Source organism: Antechinus flavipes, chromosome 1 (genome assembly GCF_016432865.1).
Source record: "Antechinus flavipes isolate AdamAnt ecotype Samford, QLD, Australia chromosome 1, AdamAnt_v2, whole genome shotgun sequence".
NCBI classification, from domain to species: domain Eukaryota; kingdom Metazoa; phylum Chordata; class Mammalia; order Dasyuromorphia; family Dasyuridae; genus Antechinus; species Antechinus flavipes.
In genome coordinates this window covers 118392046-118418204 of record NC_067398.1, presented here as the reverse complement: position 1 = coordinate 118418204, position 26159 = coordinate 118392046, and the positions used below count along the sequence as shown (strand labels likewise).

The 26159-nt window shown below is 35.5% G+C and overlaps 1 protein-coding gene across 3 annotated transcripts in view; it reads right to left on the bottom strand.

Moving 5' to 3' along the window:
- Positions 1 to 26159, bottom strand: part of RAI14 (retinoic acid induced 14) — a 164233-nt gene that overhangs the window by 105039 nt on the left and 33035 nt on the right. For all 3 annotated transcript variants that reach the window (XM_051989563.1, XM_051989581.1, XM_051989572.1), the window contains exon 2: positions 22820 to 22901. In XM_051989563.1, coding sequence (XP_051845523.1) covers positions 22820 to 22855 — 36 coding nt within the window. In that variant the 5' untranslated portion in view covers positions 22856 to 22901. The remainder of the gene's footprint in view (positions 1 to 22819; positions 22902 to 26159) is intronic.

Genomic DNA, 26159 nt, shown 5'->3' with positions numbered 1-26159 from the left:
TGACACTGGGCAAGTCATTGACCCCAAATGCCTCAGGTGAGGGGAAAAAAAGAAAGAAAGAAAGAAAGGTTACAAGGGTTAATGAAAAGATAGTTGGCCTACAAGTTCTGGGAACCCGGATTCAAGGACTGCTTTAGCCTCAAATCCTAGCTGAGGGTGTTACTTGGACATAACCCTTCATCTCTATGGATTAGTTTTAATTAATTAAATGTAAATAGTTACAAAGCAAGTTATATTTTTTTGATATTTGATTTTATTGATTTATACTGGTTTTATTGATGCTCAATAATAAACTTTTTAAGTCATTTAACTTTTTAAAAAATCTAGAAAACTAGAAAAATATTTCTAAGGGCAGAAAGTTAATTCCAAGAAACAACCTAATGGTATAAAAACTTAAGTTTACATCAAATATAATAAAATTATATCTTTCTGTTACAAGCTGAGGACTCAAGGTTTAGGAACTGTCTTCAAAATGTAAACTTATTTAAATCTATTTCTTCAAATCATTAGTACATTAATCCAGTAATTGGTTAACTATGCCAAAAGAAGGCAAAAGGGCAAAAAAAGCAAAAATATCCAGTCCTGTAAGTGACATGTCATATTTGTTTGTCTAAAAAAGATCTCCTTTTAGCTTAATGAATAATTTTTACCATTGGAAGATTCACACATTCCTCTGATTCACAGTTAGTGCCAGCGGAAGTGGTCAATTTTAACATTTTGAGAAAAAATTATGAATTATGTCAAGGTCAAATTACTTTTTTTTAAGTGTATTAGGATGCCTTACAAAAACAAGGAAAGGATTATAAATCTAAATTCCAGGCATGGAAACTCCCTTGTATGGACAGGGAAAAAAAACACGATGGCAGAACAATTACATTCCGATGCTACCACAACACTTAAAAAAAAAGTTTTTTGTTTTTTTTTTTAAAGACACATGCCAAGCCCAAGTGTAGAGAGCATATTTTCGGCAAGATGGGGTAGTCTTAAAATCAGTAGCACTGAAGCAGCTTCAGCTCAAATTTCCTTCCAGGTCAGAAAACAATTGGAAGGATCTTTTACTCAACTGCAGGGACCGCTTGCACACAGAAGGAGAACAACTGCATGACTGGCCCTGGAAGCTAGGGGCTGAAGGTGAGCCAGGAGAATTTCAGATGAAAATGAAGACAGAAAACGTACTCCAGAAAATACTTGACTTCTGGAAGCACCTTTGTGCGCCCAGTTAACATGAATAATTTCTAAAAGCTATGTAGTTTTCTCTACAGGAGAATTTCAGATGAAAATGAAGACAGAAAATGTACTCCAGAAAATACTTGACTTCTGGAAGCACCTTTGTGCGCCCAGTTAACATGAATAATTTCTAAAAGCTATGTAGTTTTCTCTTTGCGTCTAATAGCTAAAAATTAAGGAAGCCAAAATAAACAAAAAGCAAAGGGAAAATTTCATTTCCAAAAAATTTTCTCCTTTTCCTATTGAATGATTTCCTATCTTGTACCAAATATTTTTTTTAAAGGGGAAAAAAACCATGTCAGCAAAATTAAAGAACTCATCAACTAAACATTAATATAGACAATGTGGCACACCAGTAGATCTCTCAATCCTAAAGACAAAGAGGTATATTTTTTTTCTTCTTTGGGCCAAGCTTGATTATGATAATTAGAGAATGTTTTTATTATTTTGTGGTTGCTCTTTCCATTTACATTGTTATAGTTGTATATATTTTTCTTTGTTCTGTTAACTTTGCATCATTTCATGTAGCACTTCATATTCACTGTTTCTTAGGATATTTCATGGCCTTTTGTTTAGTCATTCTCAAAGTAATGAGCATCAACTTTGTTTACAATTCTTTGCTTCCACAAAAAAAAGCGATACTATGAGTATTTTGTCATATATGAGACTTATAATTTGCCCTCCTTGGGATATATGTCTAGCAGATGAATATTGAGGACAAAGGCATGGATATTTTAAATCATTTTTTTCTTTAGCATTATTCCAAAAGACAGCTTTAACAGTGTTATAAGTGTGCCTTTCTTTCCACATTACTTCCAACACTGGCTATTCTGAGGCATCTCTGGTCTTCTTTGCCAATTACATAGATTAAAGAAAATAAATAATGACATAGGTATCATCAAGATGGAAGGTGGAACTCATGTCTTCACTAAGGCAATGGGAGGATATGTCTCATTCAAAATAAAAAGCCCTAAAAGAAAGGACTGAGGAGTAGCACTGTGTGAAGAAAAGATGTACAAAAGGGAAATAAAAATGTTAATGATATTATCATGGGATCTGAACTAAAGACTGTCAAGCCAGATAGAGAAAAGAAATATATCTTCCTCAAAACGAAACGTGTTAGAGTTGTCATGAAATAATAATCGGGAAAATAAGCCACCCTCTTATGTTCCTATAGTGTCTGACTGCTAAAATTTCTCTATCACTAGCCTTGACTAGAGGAAGGAAAACACAAAGTATTAGCCAAGGATTCAGCTTTTGTTGATCCTGGATTCTTTATCTAATTATGTGTGTGTGTGTGTGTGTGTGTGTGTACATATATTTATATGTGTGTATATACATATGTCTTAATATAAGGTATAATTAGTATATTAATGTCATTAAACTGACATGATTATATGATTATTTGTTATAGTCATTTATTGTGTTATTTTGTGTTGTGTTTTTAAATGCATGTGTATGTGTGTGTTTGAAATCCCGCACTCCCTCCCTTTTCCCACCCCATCATAGCCTCTCTTCAAAGATGTCCAAATGACTTAATTTCTTGGGCAATGAGCAGAATTGGTACCAACACCAAAATTTTCTTTATCACTTTTCTCTAGAATATACCAATACACAATAAAGAGACATAACTGAAGCTCCCAAGCTCCCTCTTCCACACTATCCCTAAGTCTCATTCATTTCATTCTAGTCTCAAAAATCTATTTCTGAATACCAGAGAAGTGGGGTGGTTGTTTTGTCCAAAAGACGTTTTAAGCAGCCTTAGTCAAGAGACTGTTTTTTTGTTACCCTTACATACTCTGACTAGTGAAAACCCAAGCACCTATGATATTTGCCAGCCTTGCTGCCACTAAGAGACATACTTCAATGGAAGCCACAAATATATAGAAAATTGACTCTAATGTATAAGAAATCAAGCCATTCTCCAATTGATAAATGGTCAAAGGATATGAACAGACAAATTTCAGATGATGAAATTGAAACTATTTCTAATCATATGAAAGGCTGTTCCAAATCACTATTGATCAGAGAAATGCAAATTAAAACAACTCTGAGATACTGCTACACACCTGTCAGATTAGCTAAGATGGCAGGAAAACATCATGATGAATATTGGAGGGGATACGGGAAAACTGGGACACTGATACATTGTTGGTGGATTCTGAATGGTCTCCAACCATTCTAGAGAGCAATTTGGAACTATGCTCAAAGTTATCAATCTGTGCATACCTTTGATCCAGTAGTGTTTCTACTGGGATTATATCCCAAATCTTAAAGGAGGGAAAGGGACCTGTATGTGCAAAAATGTTTGTGGCAGCCCTCTTTGTAGTGGCTAGGAACTGGAAACTGAGTGATGCCCATCAGTTGGAGAATGGCTGAATAAGTTATGGTATATGAATGTTATGGAATATTATTGTTCTGTCAGAAATGACCAGCAGGATGATTTCAGAGAGGCCTGGAGAAACTTACATGAACTGATGCTGAGTGAGATGAGCAGAACCAGGAGATCATTATACACTTCAACAACGATACTATATGAGGATCAATTCTGATGAATGTGGCTCTCTTCAATATTGAAATGATTCAAACAAGTTCCACTTGTTCAGTGACGAAGAGAGCCATCTACACCCAGAGAGAGGATTGTGGGAACTGAGTGTAGAACACAACATAGCATTCTCACTCACTCTGTTGTTATTTGCTTGTATTTTATTTTCTTTCTCAGTTTTTCTTTTTCTTCCTTCTTGATCTGATTTTTCTTGTGCAACAAGGTAACTGTATAAATATATATACATGTATTGGATCTAACATGTATTTTAACATGTTTTGGACTACCTGCCAACTAGGGGAGAGAATGGGGGAAAGGGAAAATATGGAACAAAAGGTTATGCAAGAGTCAAGTGTTGGAAAAATTACCCATGCATATGTTTTGTAAATAAAAAGCTTTAATTAAAAAAAGAAAGAAAGCTGGCCTTGGAATCAGGAAAATCTGATTTCAAGATCCTGTTCTGAAAAATCCCAACTTTGGGAATTTTGAAAAATATTGGCAAGATACTTCTAAGTGCAAGATCTTCACCAGTAAAGGCACTTTGTTCACCAGAAATTCCTTATTAATAATGAAGATTAGATCTCATTTTAAAAACACTGACTTTTAGAGTCATATTTGGAAGATTCATTCTCTAAAAGCATACCCAATAAATTCCTTTCTTGCTTTGGTGAGCATTTCATCTCTCAGTAGGTAGAAAAAACAAAGATGATAAAGAAATGGAATGAGGCGATACTTGAAGTGACAAACTTAGGAGAAGGCAACAGTGCTTTCGGAATTTATAATAATGAAAGAGGAAAGCTCCAACAGACACATGTCATAGGATTTAGGAAAACAAGATTATACTGTATGAGGATGTACTCTGATGGAAGTGGATTTCTTCGACAAAGAGAAGATCTAATTCAGTTTCAATCGATCAATGATGGACAGAAGCAGCTACCCCAAAGAAAGAACACTGGGAAATGAATGTAAACTGCTTGCATTTTTATTTTTCTTCCCGGGTTATTTTTACCTTCTGAATCCAATTCTCCCTGTGCAACAAGAGAACTGTTTGGTTCTGCACACATATATTGTATCTAGGGTATACTATGACATATTTAACATGTATAGGACTGCTTGCCATCTGGAGGAGGGGGTGGAGAGAGGGAAGGGAAAAATCAGAACAGAAGTGAGTGCAAGGGATAATGTTGTAAAAAATTATCCTGGCATGGGTTCTGTCAATAAAAAGTTATTTTAAAAAAAAAAAAAAAGGATAGACTCAGAATTAAGCATGGACACTCAGTACACCATTTCACCTGCACCATGGGACAGTCAAAAACTGAATCCATTCTATACAACATTCCAACTTAATAGAAAATGAGATAAAAAAAGATTATTTCTAAATAGAAAACTCGTTAGCCTTCTTCTTATAGGAAATGTAAGACAGGCAATGAGAGATGAGGGATGAAGATAAAGAACAGCAGATACTCTTAAGGGACAAATGAAGTTCACTGCATTAATCCACAATGCCAGGTGTCGTTCATTCTTTGTTTTGAAAGAGGACTAATGACATTACAGGGTCAAATCTGAATTTGTTTGTGAATTAGCTTTAAGTGAGGCAGAGCTGCACAAAGTTGTCAGCTTCATTCTCTCTTCCATAATCACTGAAGTCCAGGGGTGAGACCAAAGTTGGGATGAAGGGTGATAGTCTGGGATTCACTGGATAATTTTGGCCTTTTTGATGTCTCACCAAACTCTAAGCACTCCACAGCATCTGCTTCAGTTACCTTCATGGCCACTGGAATAAACTGCTCTCATCTGCCCATTCCAACAGGGAAAGAATTTCACCCCTAACTCATGGATGGATTGGATACCCTCAACCGGATTTAGCCCACCTGTGAAGATGGTTTTACTAGGGTGTGGCCACAGCACCCGCTACAGAATTTTGGAGTCACAGGTGTCCAAGAAGACACTGAAGGGTTGCTGGATAAGCAGCCCTGAAAAGAATTTGGCAGCCCTCACATCTGAGGTGCTAGTCCTCCCTGAACACCCACTATACCTCACAATACTAGCATTAACCAAGGTAAACCTTGTTTATCTGGCTTGGATGTTTCTCAATACCTGCCTGAAAAACTATCCTCACCTTCTAATTTATCTTTTTCAAATTAATGTTCTAAACAGGTCAAAGTGAGATAGAGTTTGAAAGAAGGGGAGACAATTGCCCTCAATTTTTTTTTAAATTAAACTGTGCAATGTATTTTTTTAAAAACCCTGCTGGTTACTAAAGTGGTTTAGAAGAAGCATATGATTTTAATGTAAACCTTTAAACATTCTTGTCTGCTTTGTATTGAGTCTGGGAAAAGGACTGCAAAAGAGACATACTGACCCAACCCCTGAATGTTTATTAATGCTTATATATGCAAGAATCATGGTGATCAAAAGAACATTGTACGCAGTAACAATAAGATTATGTGATGATCAGCTGTGATGGACTTAACTCTTCAGCAATGAGGTAATTCAAGACAATTCCAGTAGGCTTGGGATGGAAAATGCCAGTCACATCCAGAGAGAGTACCATGGAAACTCAATGTGGAACAAGCATATTTTTACCTTTTCGATGTTGTTGCTTGATTTTTTTTTCTTTGTATTTTCCCCCTGTTGATCTGATTTTTTTCTTGTGCAGCATGACAAATATGGAAATATGTTTAGAATTGCATGTGTTTAACTTATATCAGATTTCTTGTTGTCTTGGGTAGGGAGAGGATAGAGGGAAATTATCTTTGCATATATTTGGAAAAATAAAATACCACCAAAAATTAATTAAAGAGTCACAGTGTTCTTGAACAAAAATTAACCTAGAACAGGAATTGTTATCCTGGGATGCAACGACACCATCCCCCACTTCCCACCCCTTAGTCTTCACACAGATTTCAGAGTGTCTTTGAACTTCCATAGAGAAAAAAATTATACATTAAAAAAAATTAAGCTTTTTTTCCTTTGTAATTCTATAGGTTTTGTGCATTTAAAAATATTATCCTGAGTAGTCCATAGGCTTCTTAATTCTGACAAAGTGATCTGTGATACAAAAAGAAATTAACAACCCCTACTATTTTATAAAGATGGTGTCCTCGCTTTCTTTTATGATATGAAAAAAGAACAGCATTGATCAAATGATCTTGATTCTTGGGGCCAGAGAACAAAAAAGTCAAGTACTGTGAGGCTAGAGGCTTCCTATCCCAAATGGAAAATCTGGAGTCATAAGTTTTATATTCAGGTATGAGGCTTAACTTCGGAGAAACCTATCTCACAGTCCCTATCCACTACTCAAGATTATTACTAAATTATTAAACATTTAATTTTAAGCTTTTGTCATCTTAGACCTGTTGTCTGAATTCCTCAGGCCCTAGGCTCTTTCTACTTTTATTAAGGCAGCTTTAGAAACACAGTCCAATAGCTCATCACCCCTACTAATATCAGGATTGTGTAGAAATGTGGAGATGATTTAAATATTAAGATGGTTCACATTATCATGGAAAAGCAGTCTATTGTTGCACTCCTTCAAAAATGGCCTGAACTGTTCATTCTAATAACTGAGTGGCCCAAGAGTCAAGGGTAGATTCTGTATTGTCCTAATCCAATGAAAATAAGGGCAAACCCAATGCTATTTCAACAGTATCAATTACTCAGGCTAATGAGAGGAGAAGTGGTATGGTGTAATTACAATAATATTTGTTATAATAGTATATATGATATTGTAATAATATTTGTGGAGCACTTTTCAAGGTTCTCAAAGTTCTTCTTACTTAATATTATCTTATTTGATTCTCACAACCATTCTGGAGAGTAGGTAATATTGTTCTCATTTTACAGATAGGGAAACTGAGGTAGACAACAGTTAAAGACTTTCCCAGGATCACAGGACTGACTAGTGAATGTAGGAGTTGAAACAGAATTTGAACTTCTCACTTCAAGGTCAGTACATCAGTCAGTATATTCCATTCATGAGAAAGGAGAAAAAGACACTTCTCTTTCTTAGAAAATAATAACCAAACTGCACAACAATCCTGAGGCTGTATTATCAGGGTTCAAGAATGCTTACCTCAATTCTTCTCAAGGTAATAGGTAAAAGCTGATCATAAATTACAATTTCCCTATTCTTCAGTTTCTCTGATAAAATGGGGATAGCACCACCAACTTATTTTCTAAGTCTGTGCTTAAAGATCAGGTAGGTTGGAAACAGATGAAACCATATATTGAAAGATTTATATAAACATAAGTTATCAATTTATGACCAAAACAACTTGAATCAATGGACTGCATATTTTTCCCATGGCATCTAGCCAAAACACCATACAGTTTGTGAATTAAAATTTGTGATTTTTTTTTCCCTTCCCACTTCACGCACCTAAGAAAAATCTTTGGAAAGCTCCAATGTAGTACATACATGGACAGCAGGCTAAGAGTAAACTGAGAATTAAAGAAACCTCCACTTTTCATGAAAATTTCATTCACAAACCACCATTTTTAAACCATGCTACCCACACTTCTGTCATCATCCTCATCTCTACTCCCACTCTTACCCTTCCCTTCAATCTTTTGACTTTGCCCCCTGGAGTCAGCCCAACCACTATTTCCAAACTATGGGAGCCTATTCCCACCATCAGCCTTTTTCAATTCTTCTTCTCCTATATGTTGTCTTCTCTCTATGAGAATGTAAACTCATTAAGAGGAGAGACTATCTTGAGATCACAGCACAGTATTCAGTACCAAGCAAGTGTTCAATAACATGTATCTAAATAATCAATAAGTTAAAGAAAATAATATGTAAATTACAGGAATGCAGTTCTCATATAACAAGAGATAATGGTAGGGATTAAAATATATATTTTTAAATAATACTCTTTATTTTCAAAATATATGCAAAGATAGTTTTCAACATTTAAACCTTGCAAAACCTTGGGTTTCAAATTTTTCTCCCCCCCTTTCTCCCATGTTCTCTCCTAGACAGCAAATAAGATTAATAATATTTATTATAACATCTAGATGAAAATTAGAGGAAAATATATAGGTCTAGAACTAGAAGGTACCTCAGAAACCATATATTTCAATTTGCTCATTTTACAAAAAAAGGAAATTGAAACTTAGAGGCATCAAATAATTTCCCCAAGGTCACAAAGAAAGCATTATTTACAGAAGCCAGTGTTAGGAAATGGAGAAGAGAGAAAGCTTAGATAAGGCACAGTCTTTGCCTCAGGAAGTTAAGTCAATCTAGTAAGGTGCGTACCATTTCAGAGCCTTGTAATGAAGGAATACATACATATGTGTGTGTGTGTGTGTGTGTGTGTGTATGTATATACACATACACATATATATATACACATATTATGATATAATACAAGTAAAGCATCAGATAAATGTCAATTATTATTGCATACATTAATATTCCATATTTTAAAAATAAATAATAGTGGTATAGTCAATTGAAGTATTAGATGTCCTCCTGTCAATATGATTTTTCCCCCTTTTTTTCCTTCAGATTCACCTGAAGATTTACACACATCCTCTTCTTCCCCCCTCCCCCCCAAAAAATTGGTTAAATTGGTTACAAGAGGAGAGCTTGCTCAGTCCAAAGTAGGAACAGAAAATGGAGTAGCAGATCACAGGGAACAAAGCCCAGTCCAAAATAAGGATGGAGGGAATAGTTAATTGTCCCTGGTGGCTTTCACATTATGGGGGAAAAAGGAGATGCTAGCTAGGGGAAGCTCCAATTGTGAATCCCAGCTTCAACTGAGCAGGGGGACTAAGTGAAAAGGCTAGAAGGGTCCCCTATCCTTTCTTCACCCCCTGCCCTTCCCATTCTTTCCTTCTCCCTTCTTGGAGGTTATAATCCATAGCAGAGGGAAGCTTCCTCCCTAAAAAGGGGGAAGTTATTTCTAATTATCACCAGAAGGATCCTATCTAAATGCTTTTGAACATTTATCCATCTTCAGGTTTATAAATTTTCATACGAGTACAGATTTTAGAAAGATAGAGCCTTCATCAAAGGTTATAAATCTTTTTCTTCCCTTAAGACTGAGTTTCCCTATCTCTCTCAGGGGGGAAGGACAGAAACTACTCACAAGCCTAATCACACAGAAACTTTAACCTGCTACATTTCAAACCGCAACTAGTTCACCTTCCCTTAGGCATATTACTGACTACTCCCAGCTATCAGGGGCTCATCATAGTAATACCAAATTTAATGCAGATACCCAAACAACTTAGCCCACTGCAGTTCAGAACTTCTAAGCTCAAAAGAGTTAACCAGCCTCAGCCTCCCTAGAACTGGCTTTTCAAACAGAAATGGGTTTCTGGATTGCATACTAACTTAGAAAGCCTCAAACTAACATTATCTATGCTGCACTATACATTTAACTATTTCCCAATTTTATCTAGTTTGCTGTCTATGAGTAAGATATTTGTGCTATGAATTAATCTTAGATCTGTTGTGACCCAAATACCTCAGGCTCCAGGCTTTTTTTAATTGTACCCTAGTAGTTTAGAAACAAACAACAGTTTATCAATTTAAAAAATTTTAAAAGACGCAATTTATCACTAAAAATATTTTAAAAACACAGTCCAAAGTATATTCTATTTCTTCTGTTGTATCTTTCTAAGCAAAGCATATACTTCTACGTCCATAATCTGATTAAAAACCCCTTCTACCAAATCCAACCCATTCTATAAGATCATTGACCTGCTCATATAATTTTTAAAAAAATAAATTTATTAATATATTGTTTGTCACCTATATTTCTCATCATTATTTTTTTTACCTCATCCCCTTTTAGGTAACTATCCTTTATAATCAAGTATGAAGCATGAAAGAAAATAATTCTGAAAAACCAAACAATATAAAATAAAAATTCTGAGTTATATACAGTATCCCATACCCCTTGTCCCCCACTTTCAAAGGATAAGCCTTCTCAGATCCCTAGGGCATTACAATCACACACATTGCGGGGCTTTTCAATTTCATAACATTCAGTTTTTAACTATTCTGCTGTTTTACTTTCTATTCATATTTTTGTATTCATTGCATATATTTATGCTTTCTTCATTGTGAATCAGTACAATCAAGTATTTCCATACTTCTCTATGCTCAATGAGTCTAGCATTTCTTACAGCCCCCTACTATTCCATTATTTCTGTGCACCACATCTTATTTGGACAGCTAGTGATGCAATGGATTCTAGGGCAACGGATTTGTTCAGAAAGATATTTACTAGTTGTATGACCCTGAACAAGTCTCAGTTTAACCCTGTTTGTTTCAGTTTCCTGATCTGCAAAATGGCCAACACCATCATAACTGCCAAGAAAACCCCAAACAAGGTCACAGAGAGTCAGCCATGAGTGAAACCATTGAACACCAACAGCACTACAGCTTTGAACAATGTTTTGGACAGAATTTTCAGAAAAAAAAATTCTTTCCAAAATAGTCCTTTATGGGTAAAATGCTCGTGTCTTCCCCCTCTCCCCCTTGATTTCTCGGGGCTCTAACTTCTTCCTACATAAGAATAGTAACAATATATGGAATATTATGAGTATAATAATATCAACTTCACAGGATTTTCATAAGAATTATATAAGGGAACAAGTGCTTTGCAAACTTTAAAAAGCTTTGTACCTGTGAGCTATTATTATTATTATTAACAACCTACTTTTCATGTACTTTGGACAAGTACAGACAAAATCATAAAAGACAAATGAATGGATGTGATCATGCAGGGGAAAAGCGTACTTTAAACCTTCCAAGGGAATACTGACATTTGACTAAGTCATGTATGCTTTTTTTGCAAGGAAAAAAAAAACCCAACCCTAAGATCCCTTAAGCCTCTGACCCCAATTTGCATTTTGGGTCTCACTCCTCCGCACCCTTAAAAAAACAAGTCTGACAACTTCTATCTGTGGGCTTTCCAATCTTCTTATCTCACTAAGCCAAACTACTCTTAAACAACTAATTAAGAATCTATTTAGGGAAGCTCACCAGAATTAGAATTGGTTATGGTCAGAGTTTTCCCATGATATTTAAGTTGTTATCTGTCAATCATCCAAGGAAAGATGGCAAAGAAATTTAAATTCCAAAGTATAGGCATTTGCTTGATTAGGCAAATATTACACCATCCTTGAAGAAAGGGAAAAAAGACACGGGCACTTCAAAATGTTTGTGCAGCCCTGTTTGTAGTGGCTAGAAATTGGAAAATGAATGGATGCCCATCAATTGGAGAATGGTTAGTAAATTGTGGTATATGAACATTATGGAATATTATTGTTCTGTAAGGAATGACCAGCAGGATGAATACAGAGAGGACTGGCGAGACTTACATGAACTGATGCTAAGTGAAATGAGCAGAGTCAGGAGATCATTATATACCTCAACAACGATACTGTCTGAGGATGTATTCTGATGGAAGTGGATCTCTTCGATAAAGAGAGCTAATTCAGTTTCAATTGATCAATGATGGACAGAAGCAGCTACACCCAAAGAAAGAACACTGGGAAATTAATATAAACTATTTGCATTTTTGTTTTTCTTCCCGGGTTATTTCTACTTTCTGAATCCAAGTCCCAGCTACCAACAAATTTCTCAGATGATCAGGGTAGACTTGGCTAGGGGAACTCAGGTCAGAATGAAAGAGAAAATAATGGTGAAAGCACTTTCCAAGGTTCCTGTTTGAATATCAAGTTGAATATAAACACTGGAGTTATCATCAACTCTACATCTTCTTCACCCTTTTAATCAATCACCAAGGCCTGTCAATTCACATACCTGGTCTCTGTCCCTTCCTTCAAGGGGGACACCTTTATCCTTCAAGTCTAGGTCCCTGACACCTTGTGCTTTCTGTTATTGCAATGATCTCTACCTAGTCTCATTGATTCTGGCTTCTCCACCTTCTAAAGCAATGGTTCTCAAACTTTTGGTCTCACTTTCTTTATACTACTAAAATTATTGAGGATATGTCCAAAGAGTTTTTGTTTATGTGTATTATATTTATAGATATTTGCCATATTAGTAATAAAAACTAATTTTTAATTTGTAGTCCATCTGAAAGGGTTTCAAGGACTCCAAGATTTCTTTGGACCACACTGTGAGAACCACTGTTCCAAAGCATCTTATACCATTACCAATAAACTCATTTTCCTTATTCACTACATTCATCAAGTCAGTTTCCTCCTCAAATTCCTACAACGATATCCCACTGACCACCACATTAAATTTCAACTCTCTTGTCTAGTTTTCTGAGTTTTACAGGGTCTGGCCCCACCCCTACTTGTCAAACCCTATTTCCTGCCATTCCCCAACAGGAACCATCTGCTTCTATTACACTGGCTATCCTCTCTCTTGCCAATTTCTCTCTCTGACCCACACAATGCTCAGTTCCCTGATCATTTTGTTCCCTTCATCTCTGGAGTTCTTAAGCTGGGCTCCATGAACTTTGTAAAAAATATCTTGATAATGGTTATTTCAATGTGAATGATTTCCTTGGAAGTGCTATGTATTTTATTTTATTCATTTAAAGACATTATTTGAAAAATGGGTCTATAGACTTCATCAGACTGTCAATGAGGTCCACCAAAAAAGGTTAATTTCCTCTTCAGTGACATACCTTTCCTGTCCATCTGAGTCCTACACATCCCTCAGAGTCTAATATCAAGAAGACCTTCCTTGATTATTCAGGTGACTATGGAATGAAGGGGCACAGGATAGAAGCCAGGCCCTTCAGTTCCACTGTGTCAGGGCCCCAGAATCTCAACCTGAACTTCCTTACCAGGCATATGCTAGAAGCATAGGACATATGGCCAATCAAGAACATACAACTGATAGAGAACAAGATTCCCAAAAATCATCCTAAACCATTCCATCCTCCTGGAGGCTCCAAGCAAAATGGCCCAACATCTGCAGTACAACCATGATTATGGCCTGCTCAATTTGTTTTATAATGGGGGCCACCTCCCTAAGAGAAACTAATCCTTCATGGAGGTTATTTGGACTGGGCCAAACTGTCCTTAGAAAATATCTGTCCAAATTAGGCAAGGACCCACACTTAACACCACATACCAAGATAAGATCAAAATGGGTCCATGACCTAGGCATAAAGAATGAGATTATAAATAAATTAGAGGAACATAGGATAGTTTATCTCTCAGACTTGTGGAGGAGAAAGAAATTTGTGACCAAAGATGAACTAGAGACCATTACTGATCACAAAATAGAAAATTTTGATTATATCAAATTAAAAAGCCTTTGTACAAACAGAACAAATGCAAACAAGATTAGTAGGGAAGCAATAAACTGGGAAAACATCTTTACAATTAAAGGTTCTGATAAAGGCCTCATTTCCAAAATATATAGAGAACTGACTCAAATTTATAAAAAAATCAAGCCATTCTCCAATTGATAAATGGTCAAGGGATATGAACAGACAATTTTCAGATGAAGAAATTGAAACTATTACCACTCACATGAAAGAGTGTTCCAAATCACTATTGATCAGAGAAATGCAAATTAAGACAACTCTGAGATATCACTACACACCTGTCAGATTGGCTAAGATGACAGGAAAAAATAATGATGAATGTTGGAGGGGATGTGGAAAACGGGGACACTGATGCATTGTTGGTGGAGTTGTGAATGAATCCAGCCATTCTGGAGAGCAATCTGGAATTATGCCCAAAAAGTTATCAAACTGTGCATACCCTTTGATCCAGCAGTGTTTCTATTGGGCTTATATCCCAAAGAGATACTAAAGAAAGGAAAGGGACCTGTATGTGCCAAAATGTTTGTGGCAGCCCTGTTTGTAGTGGCTAGAAACTGGAAAATGAATGGATGCCCATCAATTGGAGAATGGCTGGGTAAATTGTGGTATATGAATGTTATGGAATATTATTGCTCTGTAAGGAATGACCAGCAGGATGAATACAGAGAGGCTTGGAGAGACCTACATGGACTGATGCTGAGTGAGATGAGCAGAACCAGGAGATCATTATACACTTCGACAACGATATTGTATGAGGATGTATTCTGATGGAAGTGGATTTCTATGACAAAGAGACTTAACTGAGTTTCAATGGATAAATGATGGACAGAAACAGCTACACCCAAAGAAGTAACACTGGGAAATGAATGTGAACTATTTGCATTTTTGATTTTCTTCCCGAGTTATTTTTACCTTCTGAATCTAATTCTCCCTGTGCAGCGGGAGAACTGTTCGGTTCTGCAAATATGTATTGTATCTAGGATATACTGCAACATATTTAACATATATAGGACTGCTTGCCATCTTGGGGGGGGTGGAGAGAGGGAGGGGAAAAAAACGAAACATAAGCGAGTGCAAGGGATAATGTTGTAAAAAAATTATCCTGGCATGGATTCTGTCAATACAAAGTTATTATTAAATAAAATAAAATTTAAATTAAAAAAAAAAGAAAATATCTGTCCAATATTGCTGATCCATAAGATTCAGTACCCCAAAATTCTCTCCCTCATCTGAACACTTATGAGCATGCTAGCATCTACTCCATATATGGTTTCTCCAATAAATGCAAAGGACACTATAGCATTGAACAGTGGAAAATATTTACTGACTACTTTAACTGCCTCTTCATCCCAGTCACTATAAATGAAGAATGAATTAAACCATAATTTTAAAATACCTTAGAGGCTTAAACTTTGTCAATGAAAACTCTTATTTATTTTTATTATATTATTTATTAACATTGTTTAAACCTGTAAGGCAATGAAAATAGAACAGGTAGAATGAAAATGTTTATTTCAAAATAAATTATAACATCGGTTTTAATTACTTCTATTAAAAGCACATTTACATAAATAGGAAAAATTATAGTAAAATTATAAAGAATTATTTAAAATTCTTCTATCATTTTATACAATTGGTCTTTATATTTAATAAAGGATTTAATTAGACCTACTCCTTTCCTGGGCAAAAGACCTTAATTAAAATCTACTCTCAGACACTTTCAAGCTATGTGATCCTGAGCAAGTTACTTCTATTTGTCTCAGTTTCCTGATCTGTAAAATAAGCTGGAGAAGGAAACAGCAAATCAGTCCACTATCTTTGCCAAGAAAAATCTCAAATGGGATCATGAAGAATCAGACATGACTAAAAGGATTGAATAAACTACAACTCTTTTTCTTCCAGTACTTATGAAGAAATATAAAATAAACCAAAAATCTCTAATTTCAATTCAAAAAAATCATTTATTAGGAATCTACTATTGGGATATAAATGTGAAGAGAAATAGTTATCACAGTGCAGCAGAAGAACAATGTTTGATTTAGAAATCAGAAAAGTTAACTTCAAATCTAAACTTTCTACCTGTGAGACTTTGGGCTTTCAGGTTTCAATTCTTCAACTGATGGACTCTGAAAAGTAAACTCAAGTCCCTTCTATCTCTAAATCTGTGGAGCTACAAATCTCTAGTTCTTAACATTTGATGTAAATTATGTAAAGTGTAAAAAAAAAAAACTGTAAAGAAAAATTCAAGACCAGAAAGTTCTGAAAAGCAGAATATTTAAAACAGGTCTCTGCTAAATACATAGCATATCACACACAGACTACACAATATATTATGAATTTTAACAGGAAGAGTCTGATAATGCAGTTGGCTGGCATCCCTGAGTGACTCTACTTTCCCAACCAATGCTTTAGCAAGAAACTTAACATTTAGGTTAATGTAATTCAGCATGCTATAACATGCTCACCAACCCATATGTTTAGGAATTGGGTTGGGAGCCAAAAAGAAAAATAAAATTATTAGAAAGGGGAAAAAAAATCAAAGTTTCCAAAGCTCAGCATAGGAAAATTTTTTAAAATACCCTCCCTAACTCTCCCTCACCCCCACCCCCGCAGGGGATTGCTTTTTCTAACTCCTCCTTTTTCTTAGTATCTTTAGTGCATAGCACACAAATAGAAAAGTAAAAATGTTTGCTGATAAATTGATTTTTACAGTGAAACATTTCCAAGAATAGACAGGTATGCAAAATAGATACCAAAATCCTTTCTAAATATATGGCCAGGATATGAAATAATCATCAGCAAAACACTCTCAGCATTGGGGAATGTCTATCCAAACAAACACTAAAGGGAACACCTGGTTCTATAACTTTTTTTTTTCTGTTCTCACATTATAAAAATCCTCAATGTTTCCCAACCAACCAGAAACTTAGGCAATCCAAGATGAATGAAGGAATTGGAAACTGAGATCTTTTACAACCTCTTATCCAAAGAAAATCTGGAGAAAGCATCTTTTTGAAACTGAAAACATTTTCATTAAAACAATAACTATTTTAGTGTCTACAAGCCTGGCATGCCAAGGAAAAAAATCAATTTATCATTAAATGAAAGTAGGGAAGGAAGACATGGGGAAATTCTACCAGGGCTTGTGACTGACTGTATGCTTATTTATTCTCTTTTCCTCAAACTCCTAAGTGAATCCTTAATTGAAAAGGAGATTGGATCTATCCAATGTGAGCTCCCTGGATTCACAATTATTCACCAAAAGTTATGTCATGTCATTTCTTTTCTCTCTCCTTTCCTCTTCTCTTCCTCCCTTCAACTTTTCCCCATGTTTTAGAGAACCAATGATGGAGAATGCTACCCTTCTCATATCTACATAGTATTTATAAAGTTTACAAAATGTATTTCCTACAAAAATGCTGTGAGGTTAAGCATGACCAAAATCACTATACTCATTTTATTATGTACTTGTTTTCTTTGGGCATTTATAGAAATGATAAAACAATGATCACTTGAAGGATGCCAAAGGAAGATATAAAAAAGGACACCATAAAGGTCAGCAAATTTGGATTATGGCAGCAGAATCTCCCTGGCTCATTAAGATTCTTATTAAGTATTAAATTCCTTAACCAAAAGGTTTCAGTACTATCCTGCTTAAAAAAATAATAATCAGCTTGGGTTCCCTAGAAATGTGTACCTGCTGATATTTTAATGAAATAAGAACTGTTTTTAGTTTCATGAAAGGGTTCATAATTCAGAAATTCCACCTTCCATAATAAAATTATAAACATACCAAGTAAACTCTGAAGCACTCTATCACCTCAATTGAGTTTGAGTCAGATTTTCAAGATTTATTGCAAAGCTCTCTCTCTGAACCCCATTTTTCATCTCCAACCTCCACCCTTTTCATTCAAGGCACAAAAATTGGCATTTACAGAGAAATACCAGAAGTCTGAGCATTTTATTAGCAAAGGGAAATCCCAACCTTCTTGGCTCTATTTCTGATGATGACAGCTAGTTTTCCATGTTGAATCATACACTAACTGCTGCAAATATTTAAAGGGGAGGCCTGGGAAGAAAGGCACACTTTCAAATTAGAATCATAAAATGTATAAAAATAATGATTTAGAGCTTTCTGCTCTTTTTTATAAGGCCAAAACTAAAACAGTCATTTAAAATATTGCAATGAAAATACAGTGCTTCTCTTAAAATACTTTCAAGGCCATGCCAAGGGTAATCTCCAGGGTTTTCTCCAGTATCACCTTTTTATTTCAGGTACAGTTTATATGAAAGTCTACCTATTTTAGAAATGAACATGACCATCTTTCTCTCTTGTCTCATCCACAAGTCCTACCTCAAATCTCACATCCTTCATGAACAGACCATAATGGCTCCCCTCCTAGCAAACAGACTTCATTTGATTATAAATGCTTTAATAGCTCCTTCTGAATTTGAACATTCTATGCTACTCCATTTTCTGCAAATGTTTTTGTCTAGGTTAATCTTGTTTTTCTTCTACATCCCTTGCAGGACCTGAGTTATACGATCAATAAATAATAAACTGAATGAAAGATTCAGGGATTTTAACAATTTCATCATGTTTTGTTTCTATTTTTAAAGAAAATGAGAACTTGACAAATGAAGTTCAATTTATCTGTTATTATTGTATTTCTTTACTTAACACTTAAGGATTTCTCATACCCCAAAGAAGCCCAGCATTAAAAGCCTAAAAGTCCAACTTTAATTTCCCCCAAACAAATTTAAATGTATTACAAACTCTTTGTATGATTGGAGTTTTAGAAGTGGATAAATGAATTCAAAGGCAAAATTAAAGTCCTAGTAATGTTCCTCATCACCATTCTCATTTTTTAGAAGAAAATTTCTACTGCAAGTGAATTTGTGCTTAACTAAATAAGGGTGTATATATATGCCCTTTCTGCAAGATATATGAACCAGAAAAGTTCTTAGGTGAAGCACAAGAAAAGGAGCTGGCTAGATAACTAAGATCCATTACTTTGTTCTAATGAAAAGAAATACAGTATAATAGGCACAACACTTCAAATCAGGACCCTTGAATTCCAACCCTGACTCTACAAAAACTTGCTGTGAAACCTTGAGCAAATAACCTAGTCTATATGGGGGATAAATTTCCTCATCTGTAAAACAAGTTAACAAGCTCAGTATGGCCTATAAGGAAGCAGCTAGATGGCACAATAGATAGGATGCTGGGCCTGGAATCAAGAAGATCCAGTTCAAATCAGAACTCAAGACACTTACTAAATCACTGAGCCTCTGTGTGCCTCAGTTTCCTCAACAATAAGTGGAGATAATCTGGGGAAGGAAATGACAAACCACTTTTGATATCTTTGCCAAGAATACTCCAAATGGGGTCAAAGAGTCAGACATGACTGAAAAATAAATGAACCAAAAAAAGGGGATAATAATATATCTCACATGATTATTTTGAGGAGCAAATGATTTTTGTAATTCACTTAATCTATGCATGTAGTCGGTATTAAATAATTGTTTATTCAGTGCCTCCTCTCCCAAGCCTTTAAAAAACAAAAAGCATAGATTAATATAACTTGCACAGAAAAAGTGCTTAATAAATGTTTACTGGTTTGGATTGGATTACTTAAAGAATAATAGTAAAAGGGACTACAAAAGCACTCAGACAAATGTTGAGTACCATTCAAATATCAGATATTAATATGCAATATCTCCTAAAAATAGCAGAATGGTAATACTCAGGAGATGGAAAATTTAAAAATATATTATGTTTGGAATAATTATACTCTACTTCAGAAGGAAGGATACTCTAACATAAATTTGAATTTTTTGTTTGTTAATCCAGAGCCCCAAAGTTCTTAATTTTGAATAAGAGGTCATAATAGCTTGGCCATGGCCTCTCTTTATCAGATCCCAAATTCTAACAATATTCATTCCACACCACAGAGCCCAAAGTTCACTTCATTCCATTACAACATAACATGTCTACAAAACAATATATACAAGGGCCTGAGAAAACTAGACTAACAAAATGACCTTAAGGTATACACGTGTGGTTTTCTTATGAATATCTTTATACTTTATAGCAGAAGTTCTTAACCTGAGATTTGTGAAATAGGTTTTTAAATTAAAATTCTGATAACCGTATTTCCATAGAATTGATTTCTTCGTAATCCTGTGAATTTTATTTTATAAACTTACAAACACTCCACAAAAGGATCCAAAGTTTCATTAGACTATCCAAAGGGGGCCTGATACAGAAAGGTTAAAAGTCTCTCATTTATTTCTAGGTGATCATTAACAATCTGGCCACAGGCTGATAGAAATGGTATCAGAGCAAACGATAACTCTTTTCTCTTCACAAATACATAGACATGAGCTGCTGTCCCTTTCTTTTTTTACCTTCCAGGAACACAAAAAAACTATTTTAAAAAACATTTTTCAATTGCCTTACACAAACATAGATAAGAAAATTCTCCAGTAGTAATCCAGGTTAGTTTCCTGAGAGTAATCATTACACAGGGCAAAAAAGTAAACACTTGGCTATTCACTTAAATGAATTCTTTTTCATCTTATTTTCTGCCTTGCATTATTATCCCTATTACCCTGCTTTCCTGTTTCATATATCCAAATCCAATCCCAGAAACTCATATTAGGGTTCCACAGTACTATTTGGCTGGCATTTACCCAACTAACAAATTGGCAGGTGACAATGAAAGCTTTCGTAACGACTTCTATGTTTATGTTTAGTAGTTTGGCTTTGGGCAATAATTTGCGGGCAGAAATACCAGATCAGGTTCTAACATTTAATTATGTCATTTTTTCTGTCCTCTTTCACTATAAATCTCCACTTAAATTTCTCTTTTTAATTTAAATTATTGAACACTATAGTGTCTTTTGCCACCAGTTTCAGAAGCTTCTACTTAACAAATTACATTCTTAAGACATTCTGTGGGGCCTCTTATTGTATTCCAATATCAGATTCATGACTTGCCACCCTTCAAAAAATTTGTAATGAAGAAATGCTTCTGCAACCCAGCCTACCAATCAGATGATCTCCTGCTCTAGTAGGTTTTACTTTAATGGAATATGGATTTTCTTTGACTATAGAGAGAAAGTTGACGGGGTCGATTTTTGTTTCTGTAGTTGTTGGACTGGGCAAGGTTTTCCCTTTAAGTAATCAGAATAATTAAGGCAGGGGTATATGATCATATGCTCACAGAAGATCCATCATTTTTGAATTTGAAAATGAGGTCTAGAGTTCAATTGATTTGCTCAAGACTATCAGACAGTGAGTTGAGTTTCAAGTCTTGGTCCTTAGATTCCAAATCCATTGTTTTTTCCACTGCAACATGAGATCCTCAATGTCACATAAAATACTTCAAGTATCCTTGACTTCACTGTGCATACCTATCACAACCCCTTTAGATGGTCACGGTTATGAAGACCAAACAATTCAAGACAAAACTCTCAATATATTTAAATTAGTTCTTGAATGAAAGACATACAGTCCATTATTAAGTCTCTTCTCAAAAGTCTTTTCAATCTGGTAAAGATGTCTGGAAAATGACTTTCCAAGGCCAAAGCCTTTAAAAGCCTAGGGTTATATAGGACTACCAAGTATTAGATTAGGGTTATTGCAGAGATTATATGGCCTAGAGATGAGATAAAGTGCAGTGGAGGACAGAGCATACATAATGGGCACTTTATAAGCTTGTTGACTTACTGAAACACCTAAAAATCACATCATCTGGAGAACTAAAATGATACTTTGAGGTTCTCAGCAAACAGAGACTCTTTCAGGGTTGTAAACTACATGTCATGATGTAGCCTCAGGGGATAGGCTACTGCCAAAGAAGGGTGTGCGTGTGACACATCAGCCACAAAAGCCCACAGTCTCCCCCACTGCATCAATGCAATTGTGCCAAGCTGTCAAATATAATTCATGGTAAAGCAATGAAACCCAGGTTCACAAACACCTTAATTACATAAAAAGACTGCTGAGCAAGCTTCTTGTTCTAAATTCCCTTCCATTCATCCCTCCTGGCCAAATACTCTGCTCAAGACTTTTAGAATGTAATTTGCAAGAGAGATACAAAGGGTGCCAGATGGGATTCCCAACAGAGACTTCTGAGTCAGATTTCTAAAGTGACTTTTAGCAAAAATGTTATTGATTTTAATTCCTCTGAGAATGCTCATTTCCTATTTTTTGCACTGGGACTCATATCAGCAGGATGACCAATTCACTACTTCTTTTTTGTTTTTTCCTAAGAACAATGGGGAAAGGGTTGAGATAAGCTAGGCAAAAATCAAAGCAGTAATTAGTATCTTTAATTATGGTCAATTATAACAAATTGATGGAATTAAATCAACTTCAGTTTCCTGATTAAGGCCAAAAGTAGACCATAGATTTTTGACATTCCAGTAATCAGTCTATTCCATGAAAACTTTCTCTTTAAAAAGGGCCCCCCCTTCATAAGCCAACCTTAATAGTTTGCCAATTTCCCTCCCTCCTTTAATAGCGGCACTTCTCTTATAAGGGACAGACCCGATGCCGAAGAAAACTTAGGAGAGTCACATTCTCAAAGAAAAAGAACTCAACATGCCATTCACAAACTTTGTACTGAAAGGGTTGGGGGATGGCGGTGGGAGCTGTTCTCTGTAGTTACTAATGTAAAGCCTTATCAAGGTGGGAGTGAAATACTGTCTTGTAGTACAAGCTACCAAGGCTGAACAACCAGACTGTGAGTCATAGAGTACTTACATCATTCTTCCTGAATTTTGCTTTCAAGCTCTTCATGTTTAGCCCATTCAGCCTTCCAAACCAAGAAGAGATTTTTCAACACCTAAGTAAAAGGAGAAAGGAAAAAGTAAGATTCCAAATAAACATCATCTGACTTTCTCTGAGTCAGACTCTCTTCTCTCCCTCTCTGTCTCTTTCCCATGCTTGGAAATTCTACTTTTATATTATCAGATGGCGCTAACTCTTATAGATCCTAAAATCTACCAAAATTTTAAAGATCGCTCGTTTCCCAAAGTCATGTATACATTAATTTAAGTAAAATTCTTTGCCTACAGTGCAGTTAGACTAACAATTAGAATTTATATAGTATTTTTAAGTAAAAAAAAAAATTTACATGTTATCTGATTTGATTATGACAACAGCCCTGTGAGGTAGGTTCTATTATCTCTATTTTTACAGATGAGGAAACTGAAGCTAAAAAATGACTAAAAAATGAAGCTAAAAGTGACTTGCTTAGCAACACACAGCTTAAATAAAGTTTAATAAATTAATAAATTCTTGTTGACTTACTGAAACACCTGATAATCGCATCATCTAGAGAATTCTAGATGGTCAGGGTTGTAATGACCAAACAATTCAAGACAAAACCCTCAATATATTTAAATCAGTTCTTAAATACAAGACATACGTCCAATGCTAAGTCTCTTCTCAAAAGTTTTTTCAACCTGATAATGACCTCTGGAAAATCTTGTCTGAGATATATCTGAGATAAGACTTGACTTTAGGTCATCCTGATTCCAGACCCACACTCTATGCCAACATCCACCTAGCTGCTTCCTGATCTAAGGCACAATGCTACCTAAAAGTATGACTTTTGAGAGATCTCCATGGACAACACATTCACAGATCAACATGTGCAAAGCTTCAGTGAATCTTAAGGTCAGACTCTAACCTAGTAAATAGATTTACCTGTTTTCTAAAAGAGAAACAAGAAAAAGTATTATGTTATTATGTTAACACACAAAAATTGGAAATAAAATTTCAAGAACAGTGTCTGCAAATTATTATTCCCATTCATATAATTAGTTACCTCCTTCAGATTCTTAATGCTAGAATTAAGCTGTTTACTTTAAAGGAGTAAAGAACAGTATTCTGTCCTAATCTGATCCTGTTGGAATTCTTAGTCTTTTTAAGTCTTTTACTATATACTACAATTAGGAGGGAGGAAAAAGTAATATATAATGAATGAACAAAGTAAGTAGCACATTTCACCTCAAACTCCCTCCCCAGGTCCAACTGTGCCATACTGTTTTCAAGTAAAATCAACAAGTATTTTATTAATCACTCACTATGAATCAAATAAGCACTAGACTAAAGGGGAAACAAAACAAAACAAAACAAAATGCTCCAGTCAAAGGACAGGAAGAAAACAACTAGGTTTAAACAGGATGTATACAGGACAAATTGAAAGTAATCTCAAAAGGAAGATAGTAGGAGTAAGGAGGGCTGGGAAAACATTCTTGTAGAAGGTGGAATTTTAAAGAGGAATTGAAGGAAGCTAGGAAAGCCCGGTGATAAAGATGAGGAGGAAGAAAATTCCACACATGGGAAAATAGCCTGCGAAAATGCCCAGAGTCAACAGCATAATGTTTGAGGAACAGCTGGAAAGGCAGTATGAGTGAACTGCAGAGTGCATGAAGGGGAGTAAGGTCTAAGAAGTCAGGTTATGAAGGACTTTTAAAAACAAATAGAATTTTGTATTTGAAACTGGAAATACTAAGGAACCCTTGAGGTCTCCTGGATGGACATGTTGACATGATCAGACTTGTATTTTAGGAAGATCAACTTGAAATGTGACTGAAAATGAAATGGAAAGAGGAAAGGATTGAAGAAGGGAGAGAATTCAACTGGATATTTCAACAGTTCAGATATGAGGAAATAAGGACTCACCAGAGTGGTGGAAGGTTTCAAGGAGAGAAGAGTGCTAATTCAAAAGTTGTGGCTAATATAGAAATGACAGGACCTGGCAGCTAATTGGATATATGAGAAAGGGTAAGAGAAAGTATAAGTCAAGAATGACATCTAATTTTGGAGCTCATTCAAAAGATATGGCAAACTCTCAATTCATTTCCTAACAGAACTATAAAAGTTTGAATGGTGATAAATTAATTGCAATACAAAGTTACTTGGAGAGTATACAAGTTTTTCTAAATAGGAAAAATCTATTTAAAAGTAATTATTAATAAGTAATAATTAAATAATTAATGATGGAATTAATTATTCCAATAGTGGAATTATAATGATACAAGTGGAATAATAATAAATGGAAATAGACAAGGTTCAACATTCAGCATTCACCACTCTAGAGGGAGAAGACAAGGATTCAAGTGGAGCTTTTGGTACTTTCTGCCTGTGTCACACAAGCAGCAAACTGTTTTCACCTCTCTGAGCCTCAGTTTGCTCCTCTGTGAAATAAGGGAATTAAACTCAATAACTCTCACATTTTCCTCCAGCTCGATATCTTTGCTCCTAGGATTCCAGTTCAGAATTGATATCAATGAAATGTTTACTCTGGCTAATAAGTGACTACTTTAAATTGACTTTTAAGGTCAAAGTAAAGTCTTCTTTCCACCACCCACAAACCTGAGCAATGATGATCTGGGATATAGAAGTGATTAAGCTGCTTTAGAGCTGTGATCCCAGTGGGGAAGTCAAAAGATGATCCCCGCATTAGAACTTAATTTCATTATATACCCTGTGTTTTCATTATAGCAAGCACCTTCCTTATTATAAGATCTTCATTTAACAAATAATATGGAGGGGAAGAAACAAGCATTTGGGAGGCAAAACCAATATGTCAAGTGTTAGAAAAGCAGTGAGTATGACGAGTTCTCTTCCACAAATTTTTTTTCAAAAGAGATCAAGAAAATGCACTAACCCAAATCCTGAAATTCACTGTGAATCTTTTGTCTAGTCTTATTCAGCTTAAAAGAGAAAGAAAAGAGTCTATGGATAGCAGGGACAGGATTAGACCAGCAGCAGGGTCAGACCTGGACATTTCAATGTCCAGAAGAGGCTGTGCACTAGAGCAAGAAGAGGTCCTCATCCGTACTAAGACACTGCCATGGAGACTGATGTAAACTGGCAGCTTTGTGAAGAACTATCCCATTTCTGGTGACAGATCCAAGGCAGATGGATAAAAGGATCTAAGCAGGGAGGCTGTGGGCTGCATAGAGAAGGAGAAAGTTCAAAAGCCAAAAGCAGCAGTGGTGTGGGGCTCAGACACTGCCTAGGCTCAGAGCAGAAGCTTGCTTCCAGCATCTAGTTCAGTCTGCTAATGAATAACCAGGGCAAGAACACA